This window comes from Rhinoderma darwinii, chromosome 2 (assembly GCF_050947455.1).
Source record: "Rhinoderma darwinii isolate aRhiDar2 chromosome 2, aRhiDar2.hap1, whole genome shotgun sequence".
NCBI lineage: Eukaryota > Metazoa > Chordata > Amphibia > Anura > Rhinodermatidae > Rhinoderma > Rhinoderma darwinii.
The window spans coordinates 246,510,969-246,525,744 of NC_134688.1; the positions used below are offsets into that span (position 1 = coordinate 246,510,969).

A 14,776-nucleotide genomic window follows, 5' to 3' on the forward strand; every position below is an offset into this window, starting at 1 on the left:
TATCAGTGCGACACCGGCCTGTGCAGAAAGGATTGCTTCACAGCGTAACACACATCTATGGATTATTTTTTACCCCATTATTATACCACCTGACTATGCCCCTTATATACTCCGCCCGGCTTACATGTACCCCCACATTATAAACGGAAACACCAGCAATACTCAAACAAAACTACTACCAAGCAATATCCGCTCTCCAAAAGCCAAATGGCGCTCCCTCCGCTCTGAACCCTACAGCGTGCCCAAACAGCAGTTTCCTTCCACATATATGGCATCGTCATACCCGGGAGAACCCTTTTAACAATTTTTGGGGTGTGTGTCTCCAGTGGCATAAGCTGGGCATGACATATTTGCCACTGAAATGCATATCTAGGGAAAAATCTACATTTTTAATTTGCACCATCCCCAGTGCAATCATTTATGGAAAAGACCTGTGGGGTGAAATGCTCACTACACCCCTTAATAAATGCCTTGAGGGGTGCAGTTTCCATAATGGGGTCACTTCTCAGGGGTTTCTTTTTATTATTTCACATCTGAGCCTCTGCAATTGTGAACCACTACTTTGTAAATCGCCAAATTAGGCCTCAATTTCGAATGGTACTCTCTCACTCCTGAGCCCTGCCGTATGTCCAGGCAAAAGATTAGGGCCACATGTAGGGTGTTTCTAAAACCGGGAAACACTGCATAATAATTAGAGGGCTGTCTTGTTATGGTGGCACAAGCCGGGCACCACATATTGGCATATCTATGGAAAAAATCCCATTTTCACTCTGCAACATGGAGTGCACACTAATTTCTACAAAACACCTGCGGGGTTAACATGCTCACTACACCACTAGGTAAATGCATTGAGGGGTGTAGTTTCCAAAATGGGGTCACTTCTGGGGGGGTTTCCACTGTTTTGGTCCCACAGGCGCCCAGAAAGCAATCCAGCAAAATCTGCACTCCAAATGGCGCTCCTTCCCTTCTGAGCCCTGCCGTGTGCCCAAATAGCAGTTTCTGACCACATATGGGGTATTGCCGTACTCGGGAGAAATTGCTTTACAAATGTTGGGTTCTTTTTTTTCCTTTATTTGTGGAGAAAATGAAAGATTTTGTGCTAAAGCTACGTTTTATTGAAGAAAAAGGATTGTTTTTATTTTCACTGGCCGATTCTAATAAATTCTATGAAACATCTATGGGGTCTAAACGCTCACTATACCCCTAGATAATTTCATCAATGGGTGTAGTTTCCAAAATGGGGTCACTTGTGGGGGGTTTCCACTGTTTTGTCCCCTCAGGGGCTTTGCAAATGTGACATGGCCTCCGCAAACCATTCCTGCTAAATGTGATCTCCAAAAGCCAAATAGCGCTCTTTCACTTCTAAGCCCCGCCGTGTGTCCAAACAGCCATTTATGACCACATGTGGGGTATTGTTTTACTCAGGAGAAATTGCTTTACAAATTTTGCGGTGCTTTTTCTCCTTCAGTCCTTGTGGAAATTAGAAAAAATTAGCTAAATCTACATTTAATTTGAAAAAAATGTAGATTTTTATTTTCCGGGCCTAATTCCAATAATTTCTGCAAAAAACCTGAGGGGTCAAAACGCTCACTATACCCCTAGATAATTTCATCAATGGGTGTAGTTTCCAAAATGGGGTCACTTGTGGGGGGTTTCCACTGTTTTGTCCCCTCAGGGGCTTTGTAAATGGGACATGGCCTCCGCAAACCATTCCTGCTAAATGTGAACTCCAAAAACCAAATGGTGCTCCATCTCTTCGGAGCCCTGCCGTGTGTCCAAACAGCCGTTTATTACCACATGTGGGGTATTGTTTTACTCGGGAGAAATTGCTTTACAAATTTGGTGGTGCTTTTTCTCCTTTAGTCCTTGTGGAAATGAGAAAAAAAAATGCTAAACCTACATTTTCTTTGAAAAAAATGTAGATATTAATTTTCACGGCCTAATTCCAATAATTTCTGTAAAAAACCTGTGCGGTCAAAATGCTCACTACACCTCTAGACAATTTCCTTTAGGTGTGTAGTTTCCCAAATGGGGTCACTTTTGGAGGATTTACACTGTTTTGGCACCGCAAGAGCCCTTCAAACCTGACATGGTGCCTAAAATATATCGTAATAAAAATAAGGCCCCAAAATCCACTAGGTGCTCCTTTGCTTCTGTGGCCGGTACTTCAGTCCAGTAGCACGCTAGGGCCACATGTGGGATATTTCCTAAACTGCAGAACCTGGGCAATAAATATTGAGTTGCATTTCTCTGGTAAAACTTTCTGTGTTATAAAGAAAATTGGATTAAACATTAATTTCTGCAAAAAAATATGAAATTTGTAAATTTCACCTCTACTTTGCTTCAATTCCTGTGAAAAGTCTAAAGGGTTAAGAAATTTTCTAAATGCTGTTTTTAATACTTTGAGGGGTGACGTTTTTAAAATGGGGTGACTTTTTGGGGGTTTCTAATATATAAGGAACTCAAAGCCACTTCACAACTGAACTGGCCCCTGTAAAAATAGCCTTTTGAAATTTTCTTGAAAATGTCAGAAATTGCTGCTAAAGTTCAAAGCCTTGTAACGTCCTAGAAAAATAAAAGGATGTTCAAAAAACGATGCCAGTTAGGGCAGCTCATAGTGTGTCCTAACATCAGGCAAACTGAACAGACAGTCCTGGGGTCCTTTCTAGGTCCCCATGGCTGACTGCAGAGGGATTCCCTCATCTTATCGTGTCACCGGTTTTCGGGTGATGTGATCAAAAAGGGGAGTTCCTTTTGATCATGCCACGGTCAAAGACCGCGGCGATCAATGGGTTAAACAGCTGTGGTCAAATGTTTTCCGACCCCAGCTGTATTCAGCAGGCTGCTCTAAGTTCAGGAGCGCTCATCAGCCTCTTCTACAGTGATGCCAAAAGACGTCGCTGTAGACAAAGCACCAGCACCGCCTGCCATCAAAAGACGGTGGGCGGTCGTTAAGGAATTAACTAAACCACCAGAATTTGGAGTTACGCTTTAAAGAGTCTCTGTCACCACATTGTAAGTGGCCTATCTCCTATATAAGGAGATCGGCGCTATAATGTAGGTGACAGTAATGCTTTTTATTTAGAAAAACAATCTATTTTAAACCACTTTGTGGGCGTTGTACAGGAGTGTATGACGCTGACCAATCAGCATCATTCACTCCTCTCCATTCATTTACACTGCACTAGCGATATAGCTATATCGCTATGTGCAGCCACATACACAAACACTAACATTACTAGTGTCCTGATAATGCGTAATCCCGTTTGAAATTACAGGTTACATCGTAATTTCGCGAGATTACGTTTGCCTTGCTGGAATCTCACAGAAAAGATTCAGAAGTGTCAGGATTCTGAATAAACATCACGTCCTGGTTGGTAGTGATGTATATTCATTACCAGGACACTACAGTAATGTTAGTGTTTGTGTATGTGGCTGCACATAACGATATAACTATATCGCTAGTGCAGTGTAAATGAATGGAGAGAAGTGTATGACGCTGATTGGTCAGCGTCATACACTCCTCTGTACAACGCCCACTTGTTCTAAAGTAAAAACACGTCCACTTGGGCATTAATAAACTCATTAGCATAAAGCTAAAAATCGCTCATAAAGTGGTTTAAAATAGATCGTTTTCTAAATAAAAAGCATTACTGTCACCTATATTATAGCGCCGATCTCCTTATGTAGGAGATAGGGCACTTATAATGTGGTGACAGAGCCTCTTTAAAAGGTGTATATCCACACGCTATGCCTTAAATGCTTGATAGTTACTGCTTGCTGAGCTATTTCCATAACTCGCCTATTTCATGGCCGCCTCTCCACTGACTTCGGTACAATTCTAAGCGATAGGACTCACATCTCTGAAGCATTTATTGCATATCTTGTGGATTTTTTTATTAATTATTTGCTTCCTAAATGCAAAATGTAACAACTTTCTAAATAGTCTTGGTTGAAAATTTCCTACCATTTCTATAATTTAGCTTACTATTCCAAGTCTTGCTCCATATAGGCTTCACTTACCTCTGAGTCATCTTTTTTTTACTAAAAATCACGTTGGCAGAAACGCTATCACACACCTACAAATACAAAGAAAATAGTCAACTTAAAAAGATGCCATCACGAACATAAAGAATGATGTCTTACATTCAAAACAAAAGCTAAGCTTACTGATACATTATTTCATAAAATAATAAACACTATATAATAGATTTGTAACTATATTTGAATATGTTTGTTGTGGTTGTTAAAGAGGTTCTGTCACCACATTATAAGTGGCCTATCTTGTACATAATGCGATCGGCGCTGTAATGTAGATTACAGCAGTGTTTTTTATTTAGAAAAACGATCAATTTTGCCGTTGAGTTATGACCTATTTTAGATTTATGCTAATGACTTTCTTAATAGACAACTGGGAGTGTTTTACTTTTTGACCAAGTGGGCGTTGTGGAGAGAAGTGTATGACGCTGACCAATCAGTGACCAATCAGCGTCATACACTTCCCTCCATTCATTTATTCAGCACATAGTGATCCTGTGTTGTTCACATACTCATACATTAATGTTACAGAAGTGCCTCGAGCGTTAATAGACATCGCGTCCAGCCAGGACGGGATGTCTATTCATCACTGCCGACACTTCGGTAAGGTTTGTGTGGAACTTACAGCACAGCAAGCGTAATCTCGCGAGATCACGCTTGCTGTCATTAACTCCCACACTAACGTTACCGAAGCGTCGGCAGTGATGAATAGCAAAAAATGGACAAGGAGGCAGCATGCTTGAGAAAGGTCCTGAGGGATTGAAACGTTGTATGGGTGATTAAAGGTTTTCTACGTTTTATTGGAAGTGCTGCCTCCTTGGACCGGGTTCTGAAGAGGCGTGCACCGCTCTAGCGGTTCAGTGCTGTGGTAACTCTCTACTTTTGGCAGTGTTGAATAGACATCCCGTCCTGGCTGGACGCAATGTCTATTAACTCTCAAGGCACTTCTGTAACATTAATGTATGAGTATGTGAATAGCACAGGGTCACTATGTGCTGAATAAATGAATGGAGAGAAGTGTATGACGCTGATTGGTCAATGATTGGTCAGCGTCATACACTTCTCTCCACAACGCCCACTTGGTCAAAAAGTAAAACACGCCCAGTTGTCCATTAAGAAAGTCATTAGCAAAAATCCAAAATAGGTTCGTTTTTCTAAATAAAAAGCACTGCTGTAATCTACATTACAGCGCTGATCGCATCATGTACAATATAGGCCACTTATAATGTGGTTACAGAGCCTCTTTAAGTATATTCTCACTCAGCTGTTATCTAAGCCAGAGTCTCACTACGATAAAGCGGCTGTCACGATTCTGGGGTTATGCGGACCCACTAAACTGCTCCTCTGTAGCAGAGTAGCAGCTAACCAAACGACAGTCAATGGAAAGACTAAGTACAAGAGTACCTGTATGAGAGTCCAGAGAAACACGATATGTAGCAGATGCTTTGGCACTGATGATTCGTGGCACAGACGATACTTGGAGTGGCAGATGACACAGGAAGTGGCAGATGACACAAACACGACTCCAGCACTGACTTCAGCTTAGGAACAAACACAGTTACTGGATAAGGGATACGGGAACACTGGGAACAGGATACAACTAAGGGACCATTTGCTTAACCCCTTTACGCACCAGGACGCACCGGTACGTCCTGCATTGAAGTGCTTTAAGGCACAGGGACGTACCGGTGCGTCCTGGCTAAAAACTGTCACCCTGTCAAATGACAAGGTGACAGAACTGTGCCGTCAACTGTTTATGACAGTTGACCGACACAGTAAGACGGCAGGGGACCATTCACAGCGGTCTCCTGCCGGCGATCGCTGTCATTGGTCAGTCAAATCAGACTGGCCAATCACGGCTCCATGACGTAAGGCATGTGATGGCGCTGGCTCAGCTTGAGCAAGCGCTATCACCGCCGGTAATCAGATGTCCGGCACCCCTCTGTAATGTCCAGGACCGGAGCTAGGCTCCGATCTAGCCGATTAACCCCTTCGATGCATCGATCAACGCGATCGATGCATTGAAGTGTCTTGTAGCCTGTCGGCAACCACGATGGTTGCCACGGGTGTCAGCTGTTTGTCACAGCTGACATCGTGCTCTAACGGCCAGGACCGGAGCTAGGCTCCGATCCGGCCGATTAACCCCTTAGATGCAGCTATCGCTGCATCTAAGTGATTAGACCGCACGCTATGGTTGCTAATGACAACCATCGGCACACGCGGGTGTTCCGATGGTTGCTATGGCAACCATAGCCTAACAATCGCTTCCTAGTACGGGAGGCGAAACCTAATAGGCTTGCTGTCAGTGAATAGCTGACAGCTCTAATACACTGCACTATGTAGGTAGTGCAGTGTATTAGAATAGCGATCAGGGCTTCATGCCTTCAAGTTCCCTAGTGGGAAACAAAAAAAAGGTAAAACAAGTTAATAAAAATGTTGTAAAAAAGTTAACAAAAAATAAGTTTCATAAAAAAAATAAGTTGCAAAAAACACTAACAGCCTTTTTTCCTATAATAAGTATTTTATTATAGGAAAAACATAAAAAAAAGTACACATATGTGGTATCACCGCGTCCGTAACGACCCAAACTATAACAATATCACGCTATTTTACCCGTACGGTGAACACCGTAAAAAAAAAAAAAAACGATTCCAGAATCGCTGTTTGTTAGTCACTACCCCTCGCAAAACACAATAAAAAAAGGGATCTAAAAGTTGCATGTACCCCAAAATGATACCATTAAAAACTGAAGCCCGTCCCGCAAAAAACAAGCCCTCCCGCAGCTTTTTTGACGGAAAAATAAAAAAGTTATGGCTCTCAGAATCTGGTGACACCAAAAATAAATTTGAAACAAGTGATTTTATCATGCAGACGCTGCAAAGCATAAGAGAAACTATATACATCTGGTATCGCCGTAATCGTGCCGACCCGCAGAATAAAGTCAAATTGTCATTCATAGCGCATGGCGAACGCCGTACATTTTTTTTATAAAAAACATCAGAATTGCAGGTTTTTGGTCACCTTTCTTGCCAAAAAAATTAAATACAAAGTGATCAAAAAAATCGCATGTACCCCAAAATGGTACCAATGAAAACTACAGATTGTCCCGCAACAAATAAGCCCTCACACAGCTCCGGTGGAGAAAAAATAAAGACGTTCTGGCTCTCAGAATATGGCAATGCAAAATGTGCAGTGTCCAAAAGCGGATAAGATCTGGCACCATTTATCAGTGCGACACAGGCCACATATCTGCGGATTATTATTTATTTACCCCATTATTACACCCTCTTATTATGCCCCTGATGTTCTCCGCACAGATTACATATGCCCCCACATCATAACTGAAATACCAGCGAAACCCCAAACAAAACTGCCACTAAGCAAAATCCACGCTCCAAAAGCCAAATGGCGCCTCTCCCTACTGAGCCCCACAGCGTGCCCAACGGGCAGTTTACGTCCACATACATGGCATCGCCATACCCGGGAGAACCCGCTTAACAGTTTGAGGTATTTGTCTTCAGTGGCATGAACTGGGCACAAAATATTGTGCACTAAAATGGCACATACCTGTGGAAATTTGCAATTTTCACTTTGCACCATCCACTGAGCATTCATTTATTATAGAAAAAAAAACCCGTGTGGTCAAAATGCTCACTACACCCGTTAATAAAATGCCTTCAGGGGTGCAGTTTCCAAAATGGGGGTCATTACTTGGGGGTTTGTTTTACTATTTGACCTCAGAGCCCTGCCGTTGTGGGCTAATGCTGCGAAAATCACCAAAATAGGTCTCACATGCGCCTTTCACGCCTAAGCCCTGTCATATATCCAGGCAAATGATATATGCCTTGAGGGGTGTAGTTTACAAAATGGGGTCACTTCTCAGGGTTTTACACTCTACTCTGGTACCTAAGAATGCTCTGCAAATGCGACATGGCGCCTATACACCAGTCCAGCAAAATCGGTGCTCTAAAAGCCACATGGCACTCCTTCCATTTTGAGCTCTGCCATGTGCCCAAACAGCAGTTTAGTGCCACACATGGGGTATTGCCGTACTCGGGAGAAATTGGGTAACAAATTATGTGTGTTTTTTTCTAATATTACTGCTTGTGGAAAAAAAATTGGGTGCAAAACTACATATTTTTGGGGGAGAAAAAAAATTTTTCATTTTCACTGCCTCATTCTAATACAATCTATGAAACACCTGTGGGATCAAAATGCTCAGTACACCCCTAGATTATTACCCTGAGGGGTATAGTTTCCAAAATGGAGTCACATCTCAGGGGTTTCTACTGTACGGGTACCTCAGGGGCTCTGCAAATGCGACATGGCGCCCAAAAAACAATCAACCAAAATCTACATGCCAAGTAGCACTCCTGCCATTCTGAGCCCTGTGGTGTATCCAAGCAGCAGTTTATGACTACATGTGGGGTATTGCCGTACTCGGGAGAAATTGGTTTACAATTGTTGGGGCGCTTTATCTCCTTTATTCCTTGTGAAAATGAAAAAAATTCAAGATTTTAGTGGAAAGAATGTAGATTTTCATTTTCACTGCATAATTCCAATAATTCAGCAAAAAAACTGTGGGGTCAAAATGCTCACTATACCGCTAGATAAATTCCACGAGGGGTATAGTTTCCCAAATGGGGTCACTTTTGCCGAGTTTGCACTATTTTGGCCCCTCAGTGGCTCTGCAAATGTGACATGGGGCCGCAAACCATTCTAGCAAAACTTTAGCTCCAAAAGTCAAATGGCGCTCCGTCCTTTCTAAGCCTTGCCGAGTGTCCAAACAGCAGTTTATTACCACATATGGGGTATTTCTGTGCTCAGAAGAGTTTGCTTTACAAATATTGGGGTGTTTTTTTTCCTTTATCTATTGTAAAAATGAAAAAATCTGGGCTAAAACGACATTTTATTAGAAAAAAATTTAGATTTTCAATTTCACGGCATAAAGTTCAGCAAAAACCGTGTAGGGTCAAAATGCTAACTATACCGCTAGAAAAATTCCTTGAGGGGTGTAGTTTCCAAAATGGGGTCACTTTTGGGGAGTTTCCACTGTTAGGCTGGGTTCACACGTGGCGGAATTTCACTTGAATTCCGCTGCGGACACTCCGCAGCGTTAATCCGCAGCGTAGCCGTTTCTCTATTGACTTCCACTTCTATTTAGAAGTGTTCGTTTAGACGAGGCGTAAAATTCCGCTGCGGAGCATAGGCTGCAGAGCGGAATTTGATGTCCGCAGCATGCTCTGTCTGTTGCGGACCAGTGGCGGACTGGTTGCAGACTCATGGCGGAATTTCTCCATTGACTTCAATGGAGATTCTAAATTCCGCAATGAAGTCCGCAGCTGTCATGCACATGTTATGTGTGCTGCGGATGCGTCTTGCTTTTTTGACATGACATTTCTTCATTCTGGCTGGACCTATGTATTTCTAGGTCTACAGCCAGACTGAGGAAGTCAATGGGGCTCCCGGAATTACGGGAGCGTTGCTAGGAGACGTCAGTAAATAGTCACTGTCCAGGGTGCTGAAAGAGTTAAGCGATAGGCAGTAACTGTTTCTGCACCCTGGACAGTGACTACCGATCCCAATATACAGCAACCTGTCAAAAAAATAGAAGTTCATACTTACCGAGAACTCCCTGCTTCTGTCTCCTGTCCGGCTTCCCAGGATGACGTTTCAGTCTAAGTGACGGCTGCAGCCAATCACAGGCTGCAGCGGTCACATGGACTGCCGCGTCATCCAGGGAGGTCGGGCTGGATGCCGAAAGAGGGACGCGTCACCAAGACAACGGCCGGTAAGTATGAAATTTGTTTACTTTCACTAGGGAAAGTGCTGGCCCTTCTCTCTATCCTGCACTGATACAGAGAAGGGAAGCACTTTTCCCGCAGTCCGCAGCAGCTAGTCTGATTCAATTTACTGCACATTTTGGGCAGATCCGCCGCAGAATCTGCAACGCAGATTCTGTGCGGCATTGATGCGGACAGTTGCGGAGGAAATCCGCCACGTGTGGCCATGCCCTTATGGTCCCTCCAGGGCTTTGCAAACACGACATGGCACCGAAAACCAATGCAGCAAAATCTGCGCTCCAAAATCCAAATGGCCCTCGTTCCCTTCTGAGCCCTGCCGTAGGTCCAAACAGCAGTTTATTACTACATATGGGGTATTGCCGTAATCGGGAGACATTGCTTTACAAATGTTTGGGTGCTTTTTCTCCTTTATTCCTTGTAAAATCTAAAACATTGTATGCTTTTTCAGAAAAAAAGTAGATTTTCATTTTCACAGACCAGTTCCAATAAATTTAGCAAAAAACCTGTGGGCTAAAAATGCTAACTATACCTTTTGAAAAATTCCTTGAGGGGTGTAGTTTCCAAAATGGGGTCACTTTTGGGGAGTTTCCACTGTTTTGGCACCACAAGACCTCTTCAAACCTGACATGGTGCCTAAAATATATTCTAATAAAATAGAGGCCCCAAAATCCACCAGGAGCTCCTTTGCTTCGCAGGCCTGTGTTTCAGTCCATTACCACACTAGGGCCACATGTGGGATATTTCTAAAAATTGCAGAATCTGGGCAATAAATATTGAGTTGCATTTCTCTGGTAAAACCTTCTGTGTTACAGAAAAAACTGTATTACAAATGAATTTAGTAAAAAAAAATAGAAATTTGTAAATTTCACCTCTACTTTGCTTTATTTCCTGTGAAATGCCTAAAGGGTTAAAAAAAAATCTGAATGTGGTTTTGAATACTTTGAGGGGTGCAGTTTTTAAATGGGGTGTTTTATAGGGGGTTTCTAATATATAAGGCCCTCAAAGACACTTCAGAACTGAACTGGTCCCTGAAAAAATGGCCTATTGAAATTTTCTTGAAAATGCGAGAAATTGCAGCTAAAGTTCTAAGCCTTGTAACGTCCTAGAAAAATAAAAGCACGTTCAAAAAACTATGCAAACATAAAGTAGACATATGGGAAATGTTAACTAGTAAATATTTTGTGTGGTATTACGATCTGTTTTACAAGCAGATACATTACAATTTAGAAAAATGCAGATTTTTGCAAATTTTCTCTAAATTTTGGTGTTTTTTACAAATAAATATTGAATTTAACGACAAAATTTTTTCAGTATCATAAAGTACAATATGTCACGAGAAAACAATCTCAGAATCGCTTGGATAGGTAAAAGCATTCCGGAGTTATTACCACATAAAGTGACACATGTCAGATTTTCAAAAATCATCTGTGTCCTAGAAGCCAAAACAGGCTGTGTCCTTAACCCCTTCAGGACACAGCCTGTTTTGGCCTTGTGGACACAGCCTATTTTTTCAAATCTGACATGTGTCACTTTATGTGGTAATAACTCCGGAATGCTTTTACCTATCTAAGCGATTCTGAGATTGTTTTCTCGTGACATATTGTACTTTATGTTAGTGAAAAAATTTGGTCGATAAATTCAATATTTATTTGTGAAAAACTTCAAATTTTAGCAAAAATTTGCAAAAATTAGCATTTTTCTAAATTTAAATGTATTTGCTTGTGAAACAGATAGTAATACCACACAAAATAGTTACTAGTTAAAATCCCCCATATGCCTACTTTATGTTTGCATCATTTTTTTTCACGTACTTTTATTTTTCTAGGACGTTACGAGGCTTAGAACTTTAGCAGCAATTTCTCATATTTTCAATAAAATTTCAAAAGGCTATTTTTTCAGGGACCAGTTCAGTTCTGAAGTGGCTTTGAGGGCCTTATATATTAGAAAGTCCCCATAAATCACCCCATTTTGAAAACTGTACCCATAAGGGATTCAAACCCACATTCAGAAAATATTTTAACCCTTTAGGCGTTTCACAGGAATTAAGGCAAAGTAGAGGTGAAATTTACAAATTTCATTTTTTTTGCCGAAATTCATTTGTAATAAAAAAAAAAATCTGTAATACAGAAGGTTTTACCAGGGAAACGCAACTCAATATTTATTGCCCAGATTCTACAGATTTTAGAAATATCCAACATGTGGCCCTAGTGTCCTAATGGACTGAAACACAGGCCTCAGAAGCAAAGGTTTGAGGAGGTCTTGTGGTACCTAAACAGCCGAAACACCCCCAAAGTGACCCCATTTTGGAAACTACACCCCTCAAGGCATTTTTCTAGGGGTATAGTTAGCATATTGACACCACAGTTTTTTTGCAGAATTTAGTGGAATTAGTCTGTGAAGATGAAAATCACCTATTTTTCTGTGGAAACATAGAATTTTTTCATTTTTACAAGGAATAAAGGAGAAAAAGTACCCCAAAATTTGTAAAGCAATTTCTCCCGATTACGGCAATACCCCATATGTGGTCGTAAACTGATGTTTGGACCAACAGCAGGGCTCAGAAGGGAGGGAGCGCCTTTTGGATTTTGGAGCGCAGATTTTGCTGGATTGGTTTTCAGTGCCATGTCGGGTTTGCAACGCCCCGGAGGGACCAAAACAGTGGAAACCCGCCAAGTGACCCCATTTTGGAATCTACACCCCTCAAGGAATTTTTCTAGTGGTATAGTGAGCATTTTGGCCCCTCAGGATCTTTTTTAGAGCTAGGGTGACCAAAAAACAGCGATTTTGGCGCTTTAAATTCTTTATTTATTACAGCGTTCACCGTGCGCAATAAATTACGTTTTAATTTATTCTGCCGGTCGGTACGATTACGGCGATACCATATGTGTATAGTTTTTTTTAAGTTTTGCAGCATTTGCACAATAAAATTAAGTTTCTATAAAATAATTTATTTTCTGGGACACCCTATTCTGAGCCGTAACTTTTTTATTTTTTCGTCAAAAAAGCTGTGGGAGGTCTTGTTTTTTGCGGGACGGGTTGTAGTTTTTATTGGTACCATTTTGGGGTAAATGCGACTTTTTGATCACTTTTTATTCTATATCTCGGGAGGGGTGGTGACCAAAAAATAGCGATGCTGACAGTTTTCCGTTTATTTTGTTTGCGGCGTTCACCGTGCGAAAAAATTAACATTATAGTTTCATAGATTGAGTCGTTAGGAACGCGGCGATACCAAATATGTGTACTTTTTTTTAACGTTTTCATTTTTTCCCTATAATAAATGACTTATTATAGGAAAACAAAACCTTTTATTTTTACACTTTTATAAAACATTTTTATTAACTTTTCTTTTACTTTTTACACTTTCTTTTTTTTACCTGCAGCTTTGATCGCTGCTAGAATACATTACACTACCTAGGTAGTGTAATGTATTCCAACTGTCAGTGTGACGTCACAGTCACTCTGACAGTTGGTCTACGAGGATCAGCAGAGGCTGATCCTCATAGGCTGACATACATGGCAGACCTGGGGGCCGTTGTCTGGCCCCCGGGTGCCATCACAAGCATCAGAAGCCCCCACGATTGTATGGGGGCTGCTGATGCGCTACAAACCCACTACATGCGGAGATCGCAATCGAGCCCCGCATGTAACGGGTTAATTGCCGAAATCAGCGGCGATGAGCTGCTGATCGGCAACACTGGAGAGTGTCAGCTGTCGGGGACAGCTGATCTCCAAGTTCCCGATGCACACTGTCGCCGACAGTGTGCATCGGGAACGGCACAGTGACTTTCTGTCACTCTGACAGGAAGCCTATCAGGACCAGCCGAAGGTTGGTCCTGATGGGCTTCCGTCCATGGCAGACCCGGAAGCCATTGTTTGGCTTCCGTTTGCCATACTAACTATCGGCAGACCCCGCGATTTCGGACGGGGGTCTGCCGATATGTTAGAAACCCCTAAAATTCGGCGATTGCACCCGATCGCCGAATTTAAGGGGTTAATGCTCCGAAATCAGCGGCAAAGGACCGCTGGCCGGCAAGAGGGGAGTGTCAGCTGTCGGCGACAGCTGACCTCCTGGTTCCCAGTGCACACTGTTGCCGACAGTGTGCACCGGGATTAACTCAGTTGTACGTCCTCGTGCGGGAAGTAACTTCCCGCAACGACGGACAGTTACGTCCTGGTGCGGATAGGGGTTAACGAACATAGAAAGACAACAACAACAACGCACAGGCAAGGAGGAAGAGGGCAGAGATCCATTTTATAGTCCAGGGAACATTTTACTGGTATGCGCGCTGGCCCTTTAAGGTCGGGGATAAGCGCACACCCTAGTGGAGGCAGAGGACAGCTGCCGCTGCGTGTGCCAGCGTCTCTGGAGAGGGAGACGTCAGCATGAAGAAACAGTCCTGCAGTGAGACATGCCGGCGGTCAGCTTCCGCTGGCACAATAGTGGCCATACACATTAGATATATGTTGGCCGAACCTGCCAATTTTAGTAGGACTGGTCGATTATCTCTTCTCTTTATTGAAAACACTCAGCTGAACGTGCATGTGTATGGGGAAGTCGGGAGGAATAGCTATACAAAGTGTATGGCCAGTTTAAGACTATTTTGAACTCTCTGGCTTATTTCTGGTTATGCCATGAGAAAAAAACAAAACTGAAAAAACATGCTGTGTCCGAGTACTTACAGTACATTGATCAGACTACATCAATGTCCCAAAGGGAGATTTTCCTCAACAAGCTACTGTCTATCCATGCCTGCTTATAAATGGCAACCTTTAGAAACCTGCCTTCGGATGGGTAATACAAAATAACAAATAAGCAACCATTCACTTATGCCTATATGGCATCACTGTAACATTACTTGTCAAAGCAGATTATGCAGGAATCAAGCTACTTTTGAATACCAGCAGCTTCCTGCTCTCTACACGGCCTGTAGACT

General features: G+C 42.4%; 1 protein-coding gene across 1 annotated transcript in view; it reads right to left on the minus strand.

Moving 5' to 3' along the window:
• Positions 1 to 14,776, minus strand: part of LOC142741064 (schlafen family member 9-like) — a 57,075-nt gene that overhangs the window by 38,686 nt on the left and 3,613 nt on the right. The window contains exons 2-3 of the mRNA XM_075850456.1: positions 5,443 to 5,579; positions 4,024 to 4,079 (exon numbers count right to left, since the gene is read on the minus strand). Of these exons, the coding sequence (XP_075706571.1) occupies positions 4,024 to 4,034 (11 nt within the window). The 5' untranslated portion in view covers positions 4,035 to 4,079; positions 5,443 to 5,579. The remainder of the gene's footprint in view (positions 1 to 4,023; positions 4,080 to 5,442; positions 5,580 to 14,776) is intronic.